This window comes from Eschrichtius robustus, chromosome 10 (genome assembly GCF_028021215.1).
Source record: "Eschrichtius robustus isolate mEscRob2 chromosome 10, mEscRob2.pri, whole genome shotgun sequence".
NCBI lineage: Eukaryota > Metazoa > Chordata > Mammalia > Artiodactyla > Eschrichtiidae > Eschrichtius > Eschrichtius robustus.
The window spans coordinates 82,762,956-82,786,049 of NC_090833.1; the positions used below are offsets into that span (position 1 = coordinate 82,762,956).

Genomic DNA, 23,094 nt, shown 5'->3' on the forward strand with positions numbered 1-23,094 from the left:
CACAAATTAAGTCTCCATAGATTTTAAAAGACAGATATCATACAAAGTATTTTCTCTGACCACAGTCGGATGAAGTTAGAAATCAACAACATAGAGAGAAGTGGAAAGTTCACAAAATGTGGAAATTAAACAACACAATTTTATCCAACCAAATGATCAAGGAAGAAACCACAAGGACAATCATGTAGAGACAAGTGAAAACCAAAACACAACATACCAAAACTTACGGGACAGAGTGAAAATGGCGCTAGAGGAGAAATTTATAGCTATAAATGCTTACCTTAAAAAAAAAGAAAGATCTCAAATCAAGAACTTAACTTTACAACTTAAGGAACCAGAAAAAGAACAAACTAAATTCAAAGCTAGCAGAAGGAAGGAAATGATAGAGATAAAGCAGAGAACAGAAAAATAATAGAGAAAAATCAGTGAAACCAAAAGTTGGTTCTTCAAAAAGATTTTTAAAAATTGACAAATCTTCATCCAGATGAGCTATGAAAAAAAGAAAGAAGACTTGAATTACTAAAATCAGAAATGAAAATGGGGACATTACTACTGATTCTACAGAAGTGAGCATTATAAGAGAGTATTATAAACAGGTATACACCAAAAAAATTGGATAACCTAGATGAAATAAACAAGTTCCTAGAAACACAAAACCTACCAAGACTAAATCACAAATAACAGAAAATCTAAATAGACCTAAAACTAGTACGGAGATTGAATCAGTAATGCAAAATCTCACAGCAAAGAAAAGCCCTGGACCTGATGGTGTCACTGGTGAATCCTACCAAACATTTAAAGAACTAAAATCAATCCTTCTCAAACTCTTCTAAAAAACTGGAGAGGAGAAACACTTCCTAACTCACTTTATGAGGCCAGCATTACCCTGATATCCAAGCTAGACAAAGACACTACAAGAAAACTACGGACTAATATCCCTTATGAACATCAATGCAAAAATCCTCAACAAAATACTAGGAAACAGGATTCAGCAGCATACTGAAAAAATTACACACTTGACCAAGTCAACCCACGGAATGGGAAAAAAATATCTTTGAATCACATATCTGATAAGGGATTAATATCCAGAATATATAGAGACTTCTAAAACTCAGTAACAACAACAACCAAACAACCAAATTAAAAAATGGACAAAGGACTTGAAGAGACAGTTCTCCAAAGAAGATATACGAATGGCCAATAAGCACATGAAAAGATGATCAACATCACTAATCATTAGGGAAATGCAAATCAAATTACAATGAGATGTTACCTCAGACCCTTTAGGATGGGTACTGTAAAAAAAAAAAAAAAAAAAAAAAAAAAGAACAAGTGTTTGCAAGGATGTGGAAAAACTGGAGCCCTTGCACACTGTTGGTGGGAATGTAAAATGGTATAGCTGCTGTATAAAATAGTATGGGGTACCTCAAAAATTTTAAATAGAATTACCATATGATCCAGCAATTCTACTTCTGGGTATATTCCCAAAGGAACTGAAAGCAAGGTATCAAAGAGGTATTTGTACACCCACGTTCACAGCATTATTCCCAACAGCTAAAACATGGAAGCAACCCAAGTGACCAACAACGGATGAATGAATAAGCAAAATGTGGTATATACAAAAAATGGACTATTAGCCTTAAAAACAAAGGAAATTCTGCAATATGCTATAACACAGATGAAACTTAAGGACGTTATGGTAAGTGAAATAAGTCAGTCGCAATAAGACAAATATTTATGTATGATTCCACTTATATTAGGTACTTAAAAGTACTCAAAGGCATAGAAAGTAGAATGGTGGTTTCCAGGGGTTGGGGCGGAGGGGAGAATGAGTTATTGTTTAATAGGTACAGATTTTCACTTTTACAAGATGAAAAGAGTTATTGGGATGAATGGTGGTGATGGCAGCACAATGTAATGTACTTAATACTGCTGAACTGTACACTTAAAAATGGTTAAAATGGTAAATTTTATGTGTATTTTACCACAATGAAAAAAAGAAAAAAATGGATCATAGACTTTAAAGGAAGAATTAAAACCATAAAACTTCTGGAATAAATCATTGTGGCCTTGGGTTAGACAAAGAGTTATTAAATGAACACCAAAATCATGACCCATAAAAGAAAAAATTGATAAACTAGACTTCATCAACATCAAAAAATTTTCTGTTTCAAAAGACACAATTAAGAAAGTAAGAAGGCAAGTCACAGTCTGGGAGAGAATATTTGCAAGTCATATATTTGATAGAGGTCCTGTATCCAGAATTTTACAAAATAATAATAAGACAACACACATAAAAATGGGCAGAAGGTATGAATAGACATTTCCCCAAATAAGATGTAAGAATAGCTGATGAGTAAATAAAAAGATGTTCAAAATCTCTAGTCATTACGGAATTGCAAGTTAAAATGAGACAGCCACTCACATAGCCACTAGTGTGGCTATAATCAAAACAAGAGACAGTATCAAGTGTTGAGAAGGATGTGGAGAAACTGGAAGAACCCTCATATATATTGTTGGGAATGATAAATAGTACAGCCACTTTGGAAAACAGCTTGAAAAGACACTTAAATAAAAGTTAAACATAAATTACCTACAACCCAGCAATTTCACTCCTAAGTATCCACCTAAGAGAAATGAAAACACCTCCACACAAAGACATGTATCAAATGTTGATAGCAAATGTCCATCAACTGGGGAATAAATAACATGTATACAATGGAATGCTATTCAACAATAAAGGGAGATGAATTACTGACACATAACATAGACAAACCTCAAAAACATTATGCTAAGTGAAAGCCAGATATGAAAGAATACATGTTGTATGAGTCCATTCACATTAGATACCAGAATAGGCAAATCTATAGGGACACAAAGTAGATCAGCAGTTGCCAGGGGCTGAAGGTGGAGTAGAAATTGACTACAAATGGATATAAGGGAATTTTGGGGGATGATAGAAATGTTCTAAATTTAGACTATAGTTATGGTTGCACAGTTCTTTAAATTTATTATAAATTATTGAATTATATACTTAACGATGGGTGAATCTTATAGTATGTAAACTATAACTCAGTAAAGCTTTTTTTTAAAAAAAGGACACCCATTATTGCACTATTTTACTTAAAAACTAGACTATTACCCATACCATGTGCCCTCCAAAAGAGTAACAAATTTAGTGTTTATCATTTCCATCTTTTACTGTTGTCTTATAGATGTAACAGGAAAGAATATATTTTCATTTTGCTTGTTTTACTTTTTATTATGAAATTTTTCACCCATATACTCTACACCTAGTTTTAACAATTGTTAAGATCTTCCTTAACAATTTATCCCACCCCCTTTTTTGCTTAGGTATTTTACAGTAAAGTATTGACATCACGACATTTCATCTTAAAATTCATATGCAGCTAGCTACAAAAAATAAATTTTCTAATTTAACCATAATGTCATCACACCTAACAAAAATACTCCTTAATACCTCCTTCATATTCAAATTTATTCAATTGTATAAAAATGTCTTCTATTGCTAATCTAATTTGGGTCTAAACATTACATTTGGTCATTCTTAAATCTCCTTTAATCCAGAACCTCTCCTCTCCACAGTCCAACTTTTCTTCTCCATACTACTTTCTTGCTGAAGAGACCAGGCCAGTTGTCCTACAAAATGTCCATCTTCTAGATTTGCCTGATTGCTTCCATTAGGTATCAGTTAACTTGTACATCTAATCCCTATATTTCCTGTAAAATGGAAGTCAGATCTTCAGGCTTGATTTATATATAGCTTAAACATTTTTGGCAAGAGTGTTTAGTTTTGCTTGATTTTACATTTTATAAAATTGGTATCACTTTGACATAGTTCTAAGACATTTTCACTTAACATTCTCTTTTGGATTCATCCATTTTGTTGCCTAGAGCTATACATTAATTTTCACTACTGCATAAACCATTGTGTGATTATATTTAAAATTTATTCATTCTACTGAAGATTAACATTTGGATCTTTCCATGGTTTTTTTTTTTTTTTTTTTTGGCTGGGCTATTACACATTTATAAACATTCAAGTACAGTTCCCAGGACACATGGGAAGGTTTCTCTACGGTATGTATACCTATATGAGAACTGGTAAGTCTTATCAGTGGTCAGCAAACTATGGCCCAAAAGGGGCCTGTTGCAGTTTTCTGTAAATAAAATTTTATTGGAACACATCCATGCTCATTTATGTATTGCCTATGGCTGCTTTTACACTACAGTAGCAGAGTTCAGTAGTTGTGAAAAAGATTTGATATGCCCCAAAGCCTAAAATATTTGCTACCTGTCCCTTTACAGAAGTTTATTGACTCCGGGGTTATAATGTATATCCAAATTTCCAAGAACACCAAACTTATACAAAATATTTGTACTAATTTACACTTCCACCAATGTAAACTGATCCATAACTCCCTTGATTTATAACCTCTGAATCTCGGTATTTCCAAACTTCAAAATTTTTGCCTACCTGCTGAGTGGGGAAAAAAATGGTATCTCAGTGTGGTCTTAATGTGCATTTCTCCAACAGTAGCAAAGTTGGACTTTTTTTTCATGTTTTTTGCTATTAATTTTTCCCTGTTTTGTAAAATGCCTGATGTCTCTTACCTATTTTAAAAAATTTTTATCCTATGAGACAGTAAGAAAACAAGACGACAATCTCTTTTTTAACCATGTGACAGTTGTTATGTACCTGGACACTAATAAAGATAGAGATCAGTTCCATGTTTCGAAAATAGCTTCTCTCAATTTGTGCCTTGTCTTTTAAATTCTTTTTAGTATTTTTGTGGAAAATAAGTTACTTATTTTGAACAGCATCCAATTTAACAATCTTTCACTTTATAGTGTTTTTGTTAAGTTTTCCCCTACCCCCAGGTCAGAAACATATTCCCCTATATTTTATAGTTCTAAGGGTGGTATAATTTGTATTTCATATACAAGTATTTAACCTGTGTGGAACAGATTTTAATGTATGATGGAAGGTAGAGATCCAATTTGATTTTTCTAATGACTAACAACTGTCCCTTGCTCTTTCATATATAAGACATTATGATGTGATGAGCACATTGCAATATTAGCACAGGAATAAATGGACCCGTGTAATAGAATACAGGTATACCTCATTTTATTGTGCTTTGCTTTATTGCGCTTCACAGATACTGCGTTTTTGACAAACTGAAAGTTTATAGCAATCCTGTATTGTCAGATGATGGTTAGCATTTTCTATCAGTAAAATATTTTTTAATTAATGTATGAACATTTTAAAAGACATAAAGCTATTGCATACTTAACAGACTACAGTATAGTGTAAACATAATTTATATGCACTGGGAAACCAAAAATTCGTGTGACTCATTTTACTGCAGCATTTGCTTTATTGTGGTGGTCTGGAACCAAACCAGCAGTATCTCCTAGGGTACTCCTGTAGTTTTCAGTGTACAGGTCTTTCACCTCCTTGGTTAAATTTATTCCTCGGTATTTTATTTTTCTGATACAATTGCAAATGGGATTGTTTTCTTAATTTTTCTGATAGCTCGTTATTAGGGCATAGAAATGAAAGACATTTCTGTATCTTGGTTTTGTACCCTGCAAAGTTCATTTATTAGTTCTAACAGTTTTCTGGTGAAGTCTTTATGGTTTTCTATATTACAGTTGACCCTTGAACAATCCGAGTTTGAATCACATGGGTCCACTTATACGTGAATTTTTTTTCAACAGTAGATACTATAGTACTACATGATTTACTGTTGGCTAAATCTGTGAATGCGGAACTCCAAACACAGAGGAACCTCTAATATGGAGGAACTGTGTATACAGAGGGCCAACTATAAATTATACATGGATTTTTGTTTGTTTGTTTTTTGTTTTTGTTTTATAAATTTATTTATTTATTCATTTATTTAATTTTTGGCTGCATTGGGTCTTCGCTGCTGCACGCGGGCTTTCTCTAGTTGCAGCGAGCGGGGGCTACTCTTTGTTGCGGGACGCAGGCTTCTCATTGTGGTGGCTTCTCTTGTTGCAGAGCACAGGCTCTAGGCGCGCAGGCTTCAGTAGTTGTGGCACACGGGCTTCAGTAGTTGTGGCTCACGGGCTCTAGAGTGCAGGCTCAGTAGTTGTGGCGCATGGGCTTAGTTGCTTCGCGGCATGTGGGATCTTCCCGAACCAGGGCTCGAACCCATGTCCCCTGCATTGGCAGGCGGATTCTTAACCACTGCGCCACCAGGGAAGCCCCTATACATGGATTTTTGACTAAGCGGAGGATTGTCACCCCTGACCCCTGCATTGGTCAAGGGTCAACTGTAATATCATGTCATCTGCAAACAATGACAGTTTTATGAATTCCTTTCCAATTTGGATGCCTTTTATTTCTTCTTCTTGACTAATTGCCCTGACTAGGACATCCAATACTATGTTGGACCAAACTGTTTATAACAGGTTACCTCTTCATAAGCAGCATACTATTCATTATGCTGTATCCTCAGCAACACTTCAAATCATCAGACTCTGATTTTTGCCAACATGGAGGATAAATAATTGTCTCACTGTGGTTTTAATTTGCATTTCCCTGATCACAAAAGAGGGTGAACATCTTTTTGTATGTTTTTAAGGACATGTAAATATCCTCTTTTGTGAGTACTTGTTTTTCCACCCATTCTTCAATTGAGTTCTTCTTTGGAAAAAAATCTTTTCCTACTCTGGAGATCATCCTTTCACTTTTCTAATATACTTTGATGAAAAGAAGTCCTTGATTCAATGTATAAATTTAAATCTAGTGGGTTTTGTGTCTTCCTTACCCTAAAATCATATTCTTCTTATATTTGCACCTAAAAGAATTAGAACACTGCCTTTGACTTTTAGGTCTTTGATCCACTGTGGATGAATTTTTGTGTATGATGTGAATAATCCAATCCCTTTTTTCCATAAATATATTCAGCTGGCCCCCCAAAACCCACTTATTCTAAAAAGTACATCCTTTTCCCAGTAATACTCCACATCATTCTGTTATAAATCAAGGGTACACACATGGTTGGTCTGTTTATGGCCATTTTGTTCTAATGGTCTATTTGTCTATCACTGTGCCAAATCCTTACAGTATTAATTATTAGTTTTATTAAAAAAAATCTTGGATATGTGATTGCTCAAGTCCTCCTATCTTTTTCTTCCTCAAGAGCATTTTGGCTATTTTTGGTCCTTTGCACTTTCACATTAATTTTTAGAAGTGATTTCATTTTTATTTTAAAAACTAAATTGTGATTTTGATTGGGATTACACTGATTTTATAGATTAACTTCAGGAAAAGTGACCCCTTTATAATAAGTCTGCCAATCCATGAACATGGTATGTATCTCCATTTAAGTCTTTACTATCTTTCAATAAAGTTTTGTAATTTTCCCAATATAGGTCTCACAGATCATTTATTAGATTTATGTCTAAGTATTATTATAATCTATTATTGTAAAAAGCATTTTGCTTTTTAAAAAAGTATTTATTTATTTATTTATTTTGCTGCATTGGGTCTTAGTTGTGGCACATGGGATCTTCGTTGCCTTGTGCAGGATCTTAGTTGTGGCATGCGGGCTCTTTAGTTGCAGCATGAGGGATCTAGTTCCCTGACCAGGGATTGACCCCGGGCCCCCTGCAGCGGGCACGCAGAGGCTTAACCACTGTACCACCAGGGAAGTCCCGCATTTTGCTTTTAAATTACACTTTCTGCTGTTACTGGCACAGAGGAATACAAATAATTATTGAAAATGTTTTTCATTTAAAGTTTAGTGCAAGGAACTAAGACTAGCATCATAAAAAACCTTTTGTCAGCCTCCCTGCAAGGAATGCAAAAATAACTTTATTTCACAAACTCCCACCTATACGTCCACAAGTGTAAAATGGCACAGCCATTTTGGAAAACTCTTTAGTAGTTTCTTACAGTTACATCTACCCCATGACACAGCAATTTCATTCTTAGGTTTTTACCTAAGAGGAATTGAACACATGTTCATAAAAGAACCTGTACACAAATGTTCATAGCAGCATTATTCACAATAACCAAAAAAGTGGAAACAATCCAGATGTCCAACTGATGAATACAGAAATAAAATTAAATACAATGGAATGCTATTAACAATAAAAAGGAACTGTAGCATGTCCTGATACATGCTACAACGTGGGTGAACTTAAAAACCATCATGCTAAGTGTAAGAAGTCACAAAAGACTACATATTTTATGACTCCATTCATACAAAATGTCCAGAATAGGCAAATATATAGAAACAGAAAATAGATTAGTAGTTGCCTAGGCCAGGGGAGAGGGGAGGACAGGGCAAAAGGGGTATAGGTAACGGGCACGAGGTTTCTTTTGGGGATGATGGAAATAATCCAAAATTAGATTATGGTAATGGCTGTACATCTCTGTAAATATACCAAAATCCACTGAATAGTACACTTAAAATGGATAGCTTTTATAGTATCCATAAATTATACCTTGATAAAGCTGTTTTTTAAAATGTCATAGCAGCCTTATTCATAACTGTCAAAAAATGGAAACAAACCAAATGTTCATCAACAAGATGAATAAACAAACACACTGTGATACATTTACACCACAGAATATAATTTAACAATGAAAAGGAAAAAGCCACTCCTACACAACAACAGGGATGAATCTTCAAAAATTTTGCTGAGGTTAAGAGCCCCAGACCAAAGAATAACATACTGTATGCTTTATTTTAAATAAAGAGGCAAGACTAATCTATGATGGTAGAAATCACAAAACTGGTTGCCTGTGGGGGGTAGGGGAGGGCATGAGAGAATGACTGCGATGGGGCCGAAGGGAATTTTTTGTAATGTAATGAAAATGTTCTTTATCTTGATAGAAATGTACGTCATATAACTTTATGTATGTGTCAAACCTCATCAAACTGCACACTTAAGACTGGTACTTTCTATTGTGTGCAAATTATACATCAATTAGTAAACAAACCTAGCTTCCCACTGAGTACCTGTTTCCTATCTGAAGAACACATCATTTATAGAGTAAACTGACAAGTATAAATGCACTGATTAACAATTCTTTTCATATTTCTAAGGGCTCCAAGCCAACTCTTAGAAGAATAGCCTCCCATCTTTACAGTTAAAAGAAACAAAGAAAAAACCCCCCAAAATAGTTTTAAGATACCTTAATATACAGTAACATGTAAACCTCAAAATGTTCCATCTGTATGTTATTCCTCTTTTGCCACACTTGACTGCTTTGAATTTATTCCAAGAGGAAATCAAAATAATGGTGTTCTTTATATAAGCATAGTATTAAAGATGACAGTATATATAGGATAAGTCTACTTTCTTCTTTCCCCTAGAACAGACCCTGATGAACTCAAGTCTTGAATTTGACTTGAAATAATTATTTGTTAAACCCTTACTATGCAATTAGTACTATGCTACATATCAGCTACTCTCATGGAACGCACAATTTACTGCGAAAGACAAAAACCAACACATGATATAATAATAAACACAATAATTAAGCACTCTTCTATACACATCAGGGATGGCAAATACCTGTAAAGCATGCAGCCACTTCTTCCTCTTTTATAAATGGCAAACATAATTAACTGATAGTGTGGCACTTTTTCCTGCTGAGCAAGGATGCAGTCTTAAAATTCTTCTTAATGCAGAACTCCATGAAGGCCCTAACAATGTGCTTGAACTGGCAGAGGAATTAAAACCTATATGCTTCTGTTATAGTGTGATAAAAATACACAGAAGAAGCAGACCAAAAAAGGCTAGAGAAGGTTTTAGAAGGAAAGCAGAACATTCACTCATCAACCAACATTCATTTACATTACCTACTATGTGAAAGAAGTTAGGACTACCAAAGAAATTAAAGCAGTAAGATATGGTCGTAGACTTCCAAGAACTCAAATTCTAGTGAAGAAACAAAACAATGATAAAACAGGGTGTTGAGTGATATTAAGAATACACAGGATGTTTGGGCATCTAAATAAGACCATGATTAGTGAACCTTTCCAGGAAAAAGTGACTCTTTGGCCAAGTTCTGATGCATAGTTAGCCAAATAAAAAAAGATGGAAAGGGTGTGACATCATCAAGATGGTGACATAGGTTGTTCCTGATTTCACTGCCCCTGACAAGAACTAACAACTATCCACGGACAAGACACCACTGAGAAAGATGGAAGGGAAGAATACATGGGAGACAAGGTAGTATGAAAAAATACAGCACGTTCAGAAGAACTCTAAATACTCTTGCATGGCTTGACACAGAGTCAATCTTGAAATATGAGAAGGACTTTAAAATGTAGTAAGGGAATAACAATAGCTGGGATACTACTGGTTTCATAAACTTTATCATTCAATTATTACTGTACGCATGTATTCCTGAAGCAATAAATTTAAATTTAATGAAGAACAAGCTCTAAAGAAATAATTATGATCAAGCAAATAATCATTAATAGCTACTAAAAGCATCACGTGAAAGTCTGATGGGAAACTTTATATTGGCTCACAAACCTGAACCCACTAATCAATTTTTAAAATAAACTTTTAATTGCAGAATAGTCTTAGATTTACAGAAAAGTTTCACATAGTACAAAGTTTCCATATATCTCTCACCCAGTTTCCCCGGTTGGTAACTTCTTACATTAGTATGGTACATTTGTTACAACTAAGGAACCAACATTGGTATATTACTATAATTAGACTCCACACTTTATCTGGATTTCCCTAGAAGCAGTTCTTCCCTAATGCCTTTTTTCTGTTCCAAGATCCCATCCAGGATATATTACATTTAGTTACCCTGTCTCCTTAGCCTTCTCTGACCCACGACATTTTCTCAGACTTTGTTTTAGATGACCTTGATATTTTCAAGTCATACTGGTATACTGGTCAGGTATTTTGTAGAACATCCCTTGATATGGGTTTGTTTGATGTTTTTCTCATGATTAGACATGTGTTTTTAGGGGGAAACCCACAGAGGAATAGGCCATTCTCTTCACATCGTATCAAGGGTACATGCTATCAACATGATTTATCACTACTAATATAACATTGATCACCTGGTCAAAGCTGTGTTTGCCAGGTTTCTCCAGTGTAGTTATTTTCCCTCCCTTTCTGTACTCTATCTTTGGAAGCAAGTTACTAAATACAGGCCACACTCAAGGGGAGTGGAGGGAGTTAAGCTCCCTCTCCTGGAGGGGGAATAAATCATATAAGTTACTGCAAATTTTCTGTATGGGAGATTTGCCTCTTGTCTCTCATTTATTCAAATAACTTATTTATATTAGTATCAACTCAGGGATTTTATTTTGTTTCTCATATTGTCCCAGCTCTGGCCATTGCAAAGTATTTCAGGTTGGTTCCTATGTCCCTCTGATATGCCCCAAGCCTATCCTTTTGTTTTTTGAGCACTTCCTTATTTTCTGGCACTACAAGATGCTCCGGGCTCATCTTATATATACCCTGTTGCAGCCCTAGAAGCAGAGCCATTTCTCCAAGAAATTGTGATTCCTTTTACTGGAGAATGATAGAACCACTCATCAATTTTAACATAACAATAACCAGACATTATATGCCCCCTGATGCTGAGATGACAGGAAGTGTGACACACCACCCAGGAAATACTTTTGCTCCCTTCTTCTCCAAAAAACAAACAACAACAAAAAACACCTGAACTTCACTCTATCAAGCCTCAAGAGCTAATTAATAGTTTATAGGAAATCCTATAATGATGTAACCCTGAGGTCCCCCAGTAACCATGTGAACTGCCATGAGGTGAGGCCATAAATGGCAACTGAGACTTGGGAGAAAAATGAACTATCCTAAGGCTATATAAAATCCATGGCTCCAGTAACTATGAGGCCAGTTCTTTCCCTATTCTTCCATGGTTTGGCTATATGAACCAAGTAAGTGTCTCCTTTCTTGCTTATGCTCAATTGAGCTTCTGTTACTTATAACCAAGAGAGCTAACAAATATAATAAACATGAATAAGGAAAGGCATGGGAAGAAAAATGGATTCAGGACATTGAGAGGGGTAGGATATAGGCTGAATTGCTTAGGTAAAGTCAGATTTTAGGTGAGATTTTTTAAAGCTAGGGAGAATTTGTTTTTAGAATTTAATGATCTATTATTGCTATTCTCCTGTGTTTTGGTAGTATTAACTACAGGGTTCATTTTTTAGCATATAATATTTATTTCAATCACACACTGACCACTTATCATAATTTTAGAAATCAACAGATCCCACATCTTACTTCTTAGCTAATATTATTAGGATCTAAAATGAATAAATTATTTATACAAGCTCATATATCCAAGGCAGACATGCTGAAAGCACAGTCCAATAAAAAAGAAATAGGCTGTGGAGCCACATAGGACTGGGTTTTTTCCCCGGTTCTTTCTCTCACCCAGTGCTTTTTCTTTTTAATATAAAATTTTAATAGGTAGTACATAGACTAGATAGAAAATTCAACAGCTTATATTGTGAAAAGTAAGCCTTTCTCCTATCCCTGTCCCAGGAACCCCTTCTTCCCCACCCTTTGGCAACCACTGTTACAACTTCTTGCATTCTCTTCTAGAGGTAGTCTATTTAGGCTTATTGAAGACTTGACCTTTTAGACTGCAAGCCATATGATGATCACTAAAATTTTTAAAGTTATTCAGTGGCATTAGAAGGACTGGAGTTGGGAAGGCCTGATAAAAGTGGGACTAAAGAGAAAGGAGTAGCTATGTGATACTCTATCCAGAAGCACTGACACTTAAAAAGGCAACAAGTTAAAATTAAAAACAAAAAAACTTTAAGGATCAAGTAATGTTCCTTAAAGGCATGATTATTTGAGGTTTTTAAGAGCACCTATATTCTATTATTCACTCTGCTTGCCTAGAATTCTCTTGGGATCTTCTTGACTATTGCAGCGAATAATGGGGAGGGTACTGATTTAACAGTGTAACATCTCCTGGACATCCAAAGAAGAAAATTTAATTGTTCCCACCTTCTACTCCTACAAGTGTCATTTTTATTCCAATTGTTTTAGGGTGAGAGAGATTAAAAAGAACTGGGACTGAAAAGAAAACACTGAGATTAATAACACATAACCAAGATGGATGGAGAAAGAAAAGGGAGAATGACGAAATTAACCTGAGAACACATTTAGCTAGCAGCTACAGAAATATACAGGCAGTTCAAGTACTCATCCTCACCAAGCAATAAAGTAAACATCTCTTCTTTTTTGAATTTTACCCAGTAAACTCCTGACTTAAAAGGGGATGGCTAAGATACCATGCCTTTGCTCTCGACAGAGGTTGGGAATTTTAGAGTACCCATGGGAAAAAATCTCTTGGCATAAGTGACATATTAAATATGGAAAGAATTAAGTCAATTATTGAGCATACAAGGTAACAAAAATTAGTACATTTTTAGGAGTAGAAAACATATCTCATTTTAGAGTTGAAATGAGAATTTTTTTCAGACTTATTTTTTTAACTCTCCAGAAAAAAGTTTTTCTAAATTCCTAGAACAATGGCATAACCACTGCACATTTAAATATCCAAGTCCCGAGAAAATGAATAATAATACTAACAGAAATACAACATAACTTTGGTATATTTTTAACAAGTGTCATAGGATAATGTGAATTACATATTCTTTTGACCAATTTCTTAAAATAGTTACGTAGGAAATAAATTATAATTAGAATGCATTTACAAATGTTTAAAATGTCTTAATCATCAGGATTACTCAAAGTGAATTTTATTACACATCAAATTATTTAATAATAGAAAACAGCTCTAAAACTATAATGAGAGACAAAACATATGCTATGTCACATACCTATGCTTGTTTAAATACAACTTGGGTTAAATATATTAAATAGATGAGATCCTGTCAGTCTGCATTTTTTTCTTTCAAATCAGTGAAGAAGAAAAAGCAAGCATGAATAGTTTATAAAAATTATTTTTCCCTCCACTACCAGTTGCTGGTAGTATCTTAAGAACAGGGTGTACCATTTGTATCTGCTTTCTCATTTGCATAAAACTATCCTCCAAATAAATCAATGGGTAAAAAAAAATTGAAATCAGTCCAAAAGTACATGTTTTCCACTTTCAAACATATAATTAATACTCAGTCTATATTTGCAGTCATTTAAAGTTTAATCTAAAAACAGTGACAGTGGTTTGTAAATAACTTTAAAAGAATTTCTATCATCTGTCTAACAACAAATCAATTTTGTGCTTGTGTGCATAGTTGAGGACTATATTATTAATATAGTCAAAGAGTGATTTAGATGTGGTTTTCTCAGAGATGGATTTCATTTCCCTGACCTGTCAAGAAAACACCTAAAACAACAACAACAAAAAGTGCTCAAAACCATGTATGCATTCTAAAGTGAAATCAAGGAACATGTGACCATTAAAAAAAAAATCAATTAATGGAATTACTAACAAGAATAATATGTAACAGAAGAATAATGAAACTTTCAATTATTACCTAAAGAAGTCAAAAGAACTCTAACATTTTATTAGTAACTTCCTCAATATTAGAAGAGATTTTATAGTAGTATCTTCCAATTCTAAAAGGTTTATAGAGGCTGTATTAGAGTCTTAAAAGAAAAAAAGTAATCAATAACACTAGGAAATTATGTGTAGGCTGCACTACCCTCTAATGGTGAATGGTAAGAGAAGTATATGATCAGGTTATCTTATCCACAGATATAAACTATAAAATCACAGCTTACCTCACAACTTCCATAATTCCAAAATATCCTGAGTCATGGTTTCAGGATGTTTTTTAGTAAAGATTGAAGCGTTACACCACTTTTCCCTAAAATTTTAAGCTTACATGTGGTAACCTTCAGACACACAACAATTAGGATGCTAAAGTCAAACGATATTATACTGCATGCAAATAGTATTTTTATTCTACTGTAATGTACTTTATATCCTTTTAATTGCCAGAGACAGGATTGAGTTCATCCATGACAAGCTAATGGGTTAAATAGCTATGTCTCAAAACAGACTTACTGCTAAACACTAAAGTATCATTCTTAAAACCATCAAGTGGGTTTCCCTGGTGGCACAGTGGTTAAGAATCCTCCTGCCAACGCAGGGGACACGGGTTCGAGCCCTGGTCTGGGAAGATCCCACATGCCGCGGAGCAACTAAGCCCGTGCGCCACAACTACTGAGCCTGCGCTCTAGAGCTCGCGAGCCACAACTACTGAAGCCCGTGTGCCTACAGCCCGTGCTCTGCAACAAGGTAAGCCACCACAATGAGAAGCCTGCACACTGCAACGAAGAGTAGCCTCCGCTCACTGCAACTAGAGAAAGCCCGCACGCAGCAGCAAAGACCCAACGCAGCCATAAATAAATAAATAAATAAATAAAAAACAAACAAAAAAAATCATCAAGTGTTTTCTAGAATAAAGATGGTTATAATAATACTTACCTCAGTCTTTTTACTAATGTGATCTGTAAATGAAAAAAAAAATGGTGAGACTTCACTGAAGGACATAAACATATAAAATATTTCAGTATGTAAAAAAATATTTAAACAAAGTTATTGAAAAGAATTTCAAAATTATAATAAAAGTTACAGAAGACATTTGGGGGTTGTCTGGGACTCACATCAGAATTTACTTTTCTAGGGATATGATGTTAAAATTTACCATATAATTACTAATTTGCTCAGCTTAAAAGACTTATATCCCAGTAAATGCCACCCATACCAAGGGGTATTATTAAATTTTAAACATTTGAATCCCATATATTTTAGATTTGTGGTTTCACATAATTTTGCAGGGGAAGAACTTGCAGGGGGGTAAGTATGTCTAAAATCAATCACAGGGTACTGTTACTGTAAAAATTGTACAGATCACTGCCTTTGCGGAATAAAATAAAAGGTAGAATAGTAATTTGTGTCCTTCAAAACTATTACCTAGTTTTTTTTTAATTTTAAAAATACATATCATAGTGATTTGATAATACTGTGAAAAAAATCCTAAAAATTAATGTTTATAAATGAATACAAAAAAGATGGCATAACCATATCCAAATTAAACAAATCATTGACTTAGTAACAACACAGTATTTCTGGGAAGTGATTACAAGGAAGACATAGGGAATCCACACAGATATAAGGTTGAACTAAAGTACAAATAGGTAGCAAGTGTTCTTAAATTGGAGATGATCAGGATATCTAATATTTAACAATGCTTCTCGTGCACAGCAGAAATTTTCCATGCTCAAGGACTAAAAATAATTTAATAGCATAGCTTCTTATGAGAAATCTATTTGAGAATCTAAAAGCTGGTCCAGTTCTCTAAAGCATCTGTTGATCAGAATAGAGTCCATAAACCCAGTAAATGTCAAAATCACATGTTTCAGGTCAAACTACCAAATCCTGGTGGGTTATCCAGTCATTCTTCTAGCATGTTCTACCTAGTATACAATGTGATGCCAGAAACCCAAGGAAGAACTATGACTGTGTTAATCATGTTTTGAAATAGTTGTACAGCTTCCCTTTAACAGTATCACACTAATGTCTTTCTCAATGCATCTAATAAATTTACATAGTACTTAAACATATGAAAAATAAAGTTTTAAAAAGCATTCTTTTCATGTCTCTGTCTAGTTTTTAATGACATAATTCTTATATTAAAATCTTTCTTACTAAAGTTGGAAATTTAACATGTATCTGTTCTTTTTAACCCCGAAACAAAGCAACTTAGAGAAGCAGACTATAGGGAAAAGTTTTCTCATCCTTAAATGAAAACAATATGATTCTCTAAATTTATTCCTAACTTCACAGGTAGGCTTGTTTCTGAAAACAGTAAAGTATTTTGGGGTTTTGGTTTTTTTTAGATTATTGCTATGGTCTTATTAATCCTCATGGAACTAATGCCCAATGTATTAAGCTTAAATTCATATGAGTCAAACTGACTTCTTGGTCAATGAAGAAAGAGTTGTTCATTTGGTCAGCAACTATTCTTTTTTCTTTTTGAATACAGTTCCTTGCGCTATACAGTAGGACCTTGTTTATCCGGTTAGCAACTATTCTGATTGGTATAGCACAGCACTCTTCATCAAAATTTTCTGTGATGACAGTAATGTTCTATACCTGTGCTGTCTAACATTGAAGCTACTAGTTACATGTGGCTACTGAGCACCAAATGTGGCTAATGCAACTAAGGAATTTTAAATTTTAGTTCATTTTAATTAACTGATCTTTAAATTGCCACACATGAATAGTAGTTACCATATTATACAGCACAGACTTAAGAGTTTTCACCATTTCCCAATTCAAAAATAATGTGCTTTGTGCTCTGTCTTCAAAAGTTCAGTGGATGGTATAATTTCCTTCTGTCTTCTTTGTTCAATAAAACCAATACAAATGATGTTATAAAGAGATTTCTGGTAATAAGTCTCACTCTAAAAATTTACGTTTTAATTTTCTAAGATATAGTTCCAGATAACTTGAAGAGGTTGACCAATAATGGATGAAATCTGAAAATACTATTCCTGGTCTAGTGTAAGCCAAATCAATTTATGTATAAGGACAATAATATGTTTCAAGATGACTCAAAAACTACAAATACCAATTTTTATTTTCAGTGAGTTTTAGAAAAGGAACAAATTCAGAAATACATAAAGATAAATTCTTAATGAAATTTTATGAGGTTTTAATGACTGATTTTAAATTACTTTAACCCCCAAATAGTTTATTTTCAAGCAGGTTTACATTTTTTACATTCTAAGTAACATATTAATAAAACAATCTTTACTTATTTTAAAAATTAGAGAGGTACTTAAAATGAAATTATACATGGACTAAGAATAGCTTCTCTAGTGTAATAGATTTCATACGTATATTACCTTCAGATTGAAACTCTTTTAGTGATATTGTGAGAGGTTTGTCTTTTCCCTGATGAGTCTTTCTTTTGTCTTTTTTATTCAAAACCCTTGACTGAGTTGATGCATTTTCAGCATTTTCATATTCCTAAAAAAAATTACCAACAATATTTAAGCTCGGTTTAACACTAGTAAAATCAACTAACCAATGGGCAATACGTTTCTTAAAGTTTTATTTTTTAAAGATAAGAGGCAAATAAGAAAATCAAAACATAGGCTAGCCAAACCGTATAAAAAGACACCTGTTTATTTATACACTCAATCTCTTCCCTCTTAAACACTAAAATAAAAATAAAAAGCTATTCCTTGGTCTGTAACTCCTAGTTGCCACCCTCTTCTTCTTCATTTCAGGACCAAACTTAACACAATAATCTACAGTCAATTTCCTTTCTTTTTTTTCTTTTTTTAATTAATTAATTTATTTTTATATTTATTTTTGGCTGTGTTGGGTCTTCGTTTCTGTGCGAGGGCTTTCTCTAGTTGCAGCAAGCGGGGGCCACTCTTCATTGCGGTGCGCGGGCCTCTCACTATCGCGGCCTCTCTTGTTGCGGAGCACAGGCTCCAGACGCGCAGGCTCAGTAGTTGTGGCTCATGGGCCTAGTTGCTCCGCGGCATGTGGGATCTTCCCAGACCAGGGCTCGAACCCATGTCCCCTGCATTGGCAGGCAGATTCTCAACCACTGTGCTACCAGGGAAGCCCCTCAATTTCCTTTCTTAACCACACTGAAATCTGGATTCTGCTAGTCTCTGACACTAAAATTAAAGTCAACCTCCTCTTCAATGCCAAACCCAAAGACATTATTTTTTCAAGCATCTCTTGGTTTTCTCAATACACTTCTCACTATTCTTAAGTCTCCTTCACTGGTTTCTCTTTCCCCAACTATATTCTTAAAAATGCAGCTGCTGTTTACCATTATTCCATTCTTAACCTATTCTTCTTATGCTTTATACCTGTTGTTCCTCAAACTCAAAATTTAAAGTTCTACCTGATGACTTGTGTATGTACTCAAACAGAATATTCAATAAACATCTGCAAACTAAATATGTTCACCCTGCCTTCCCTACTTGATCTTCTAGTAAGTACCTTGCTTAATGCCACCATCATCTACACAACTGTCTAGGCTAGAAACTTCAGTCATCCTCGCTTATTCTTCCTATACACTTCATATGCAAATTAGTCCCTAGGTCTTGTTGAGTTTATCTCCTAAAGATCTCTTAAATCTATTCTCATTTATTCATACCTTCTGTCACTTCCCCTGTCTTCCCTAGCTTGACACTGCAACACTCTCTAATTTTAGCCCCTCCATTCATCTTCTACACTGTTACGGCATAAGTTTCTAAAATGAAAACCTGTAATCAATCTTAAAGTTAAAAATATTCAACAGCTCTCTGCCAACAAATGTATAAAACTCAATCTCCTTAGCCTGTACATGAGGTTATTTATATTCTATTCTGGTGGCAGTATCTCCAGCAACTCTAGGTCCGTAAACTATAGTTTTTCAAAATGCTACTCTTTCATGTGTACATGTCATATACTTGTCACTCCTTCCCTGAGAATGCCTACTTTCTCTTGCCTACTGCTGAACTTCTAATACATTGAGTACGACTCCTCTTTAAGAACGCTTTCCTAAGATATCCTGCCATTTGTGACAACATGGATAGACCTTGAGCACATTATGCTAAGCGAGATAAGTTAGACAGAGGAAGACAAGTACTGTATGATATCACTTATATGTGGAATCTATACAAAAAAAAAAAAGTCAAACCTGTTAAAATAAAATGAGTAAAATGGTGGTTACCAGGGGATGGGGATGGGGATGGGGATGGGGATGGGGATGGGGATGGGGATGGGGATGGGGGTATGGTGTTTAAGTATACAAACTTATAATGAGTAATAAATAAACCATAGAGATCCAATGCAAAATATAATGAATATAGTCAATAATACTATACTACAATGCTGTAATATGATAAATATTGCTTCACTGGCAATCATATTAAAATATATAAATGTATCAAAGTAACACACTGTACACCTTAAATTTACAAATTGTAACATTCAAATTTATCAAATAAAAAAAAAGAATCCTTTCCTAAAACCCACCCCCATCAAAAGCACAGAAAATTCTTCTATCTTCCTGAATTCCCACTGCACTGAAAACATAAAATCTCTCAATACTATACACTACAATTATGGGTGTGTCTCCTTCCACTGAACTCAATAGCTTGGACCATGTCTTTATCTTTGGACTGTATGCCTAGCAAATTTTAGCTAGTCAAAAAAATAACTGGTGAATGAGTGACAGGATAGAAAATGCCATCCCACACCTTAGCTATTATAAAAATCCTTAGGCTAAAATAATTATAGTTATTTTATTGGAATATTGACTTAAAACTCAATGGCTACATCAATGTAATCACATCAAACTAGCCATCACATACAAAAGGAGTTTCTCCATTCTCTGAGAGTCATTATAGCCTGATAAAACCTATGCTTTTAGGTACCAGGCCTATGCGCCAAGAAAACTGGCTGGGAGCATATTTTACCAACACCATCTACTCTACTCCTTCTCCATAGGTACAGCTAATCCTTTTAGCTTTAGAATGTAGACATATATCTAACAACAACAAATCATCATTGTATGATAATATTCTTTTTGATAAATTTTATCTTCAAACTGGGCAAGTCAGAAGGATTTTTCCAGTGTAATGTGAAAGTCCATTTAAATGATTAAATCATAGTAAAGCTAGCTGTATCCACTTTTGTAATTGCCAGCTTTGTGTCTAAACGGACAAGTAACAACAAGGATTATAGTTATTCTTGATTATTCTGGATAACTGGAATAGGGACACGGAAAATGAAACTAACACATATAGTGTACCAAGTCCAGTCTAACGGCAACCTTCATCCTCTTCCCTTGAGCTATAAATAAATAGCAAAATCATCTACTGTAAATGTTAATTCCTCTCCTCCCTTCCTCTTGAGTGAAGAAGCTAGTGTACAATGACATAGTATAAAGGCCCTTAAGCATGACCAGAGGCCATTTATGATCAACCACTGAGTGATCACAAGTTGAATAAACTTTACAGACCAAAAAAAATTCCCAATATATGTAAAGGACTACAATGTTAAATAATATGGAGATGATATAAATGCTCAGTTTAAACATAGAAAAGGGAAACAAACACTACTTTTTGCGTAAATGTCCCTACAGTTACAAGCTGTAGAACGCATTTCAACACACAGCCCAATATCAAAGCTTAGTGATAAATGCTGAATTCACAAGGCCAAATTATCAGAAATGTCCTTCTATTTACTTCAGTTAATTAGTAGTGTATCTCTAGCAGAGGGTCTCTTAATGGATGCCCCTGTACTCACAGTTACTTAAATTTTTAAAATTTAACTATTTTCTATGTTCATTTAAAATAAGTTAAAATAAATCATCTGCTATTAGCCTCATTTCCTCTCTCCCCTTCATCTTGGTTGGAGAAATTTCTTAACTGAACATTCCAAATCACCAGACAAAGCTTAGTGCTCGTGTTTCTGTTATCTCTCAGAACTTGAGGAGAAATCTCATGAAAACTTTATGTTAATTACTTTGTTACAAGGATAAATTTTTAGGACAAACTTTAAAGAACTTTTATACAAAATTCAGGAAGGGTGGTTCTAACTTTTGACCACTTAGACCTAAAATATCTAAATCCATAAATGTGTAAATACCTTTTTGTGTTCTTCATATTCTAATTTACTTAGCAACAATGCCTTCTCAAGATCTGCTTCAAACATTTCAGATGTCAGCTAAAAATAAAAAGAAAGTTTAACGATAAACAGATAATAGCATTATACAACACGACAATATATACAGGATAAGAAAACAAATACTTCAATAAACAGTCTAGGTTCTCCAAAGTTATCTATCCATGCCAAAGTAGAGAACTCTGTGTTTTATAGAAGATACCAAAGCAAAAACTTACTATTTTGATATTTTTATTTCCTCATTGTCAATTATCTGTTGTATAATAATCTTTTTTACTGTAATAAAAAAAAAATCTCACAAAGGAATTGACACTGTAATAGATGTTAAAGATGGTATCTAGTTTTGGACACAGAAAATATAACAGTGATTATTACTCAAAAATATAAGAATACTGAAAACTCAATAAGCATTATAAAACATACCATCTACTTAATACAGACTAATTCACAGGTATAGAACCTTTAAATAAGGGACCAATTGTCCTGGTATATGCCTGATGTTACAGAAAAATTGTAGTGCATCTTTTTACTGCTATCTTTTTATTCCTTTTGTATGACTTCCCTACCTTTAAACTCCTCTAACACTATAATAAAATGATTCTTTGTGATCTGTATCTTTTGGTACCTCTTTCTCACCGGTCAATCTCACCTTAACTTCTTATAATCTAGCTTCTGCCACCCTCCAAACAAATCACTCTCTAAGAATTACTTTTCCTAATTGCCAAACAGAATTGGTACAGTGGCTGGATGGGACTTTGGGTTGTCTGCCTTTGGGGATAAGGTATATCTGCAGCTGAATAGGATAGCTGCCACATGTAAACATCTTGGATTTGTTTACATGTATGTGTCGACCTATGCATACTGTATAATAAAAGCATAAATTTAGTGGACATTGCTTGTTTTTGTCTGTCCATAATCCCTTCCTTTATTCCTTTGAATAACTACAATTCAATCCAGTGTCCTAGGATTCCAGCAAGACAGCCCATCACCTAATTCTATATACCACCCACTACCATACCCACACAAATATGTGTATGGTATCACCAACAACAGGATGGGAGCAAAGGACCTAACTCTTTTTTGTTCTCCTAGGAACTAAAATCTGAGAACAAACACAAAGTAAGTGGGGTTCAATCAGCTGATGATAGCCTCTAAAAGTGAGTGTACTAGTTCATGCCTCTGAGCACCCCAGAATTCCTTAATTTCCATCTTTCCCAAGGTCTCATTGTTTAGTTTTTAATTCAAATCTGTGAATCACTCAGTATCCTTTTGTCAAATTATTTTTTGCCAAAGTTATTCAGAATTGTTTCTGTTGTTTAACGATTTAAAAAAAACACTAAACTAAAACAGAAACCAATTCCAAAAAGAAGTCATCTGTTTCAAAGGGACACCTT

The 23,094-nt window shown here is 34.3% G+C and overlaps 1 protein-coding gene across 1 annotated transcript in view; it reads right to left on the reverse strand.

Moving 5' to 3' along the window:
* GKAP1 (G kinase anchoring protein 1) overlaps positions 1-23,094 on the reverse strand; it is an 80,348-nt gene that overhangs the window by 37,845 nt on the left and 19,409 nt on the right. The window contains exons 5-7 of the mRNA XM_068552567.1: positions 21,665-21,742; positions 17,908-18,031; positions 15,482-15,504 (exon numbers count right to left, since the gene is read on the reverse strand). Coding sequence (XP_068408668.1) covers positions 15,482-15,504; positions 17,908-18,031; positions 21,665-21,742 — 225 coding nt within the window. The remainder of the gene's footprint in view (positions 1-15,481; positions 15,505-17,907; positions 18,032-21,664; positions 21,743-23,094) is intronic.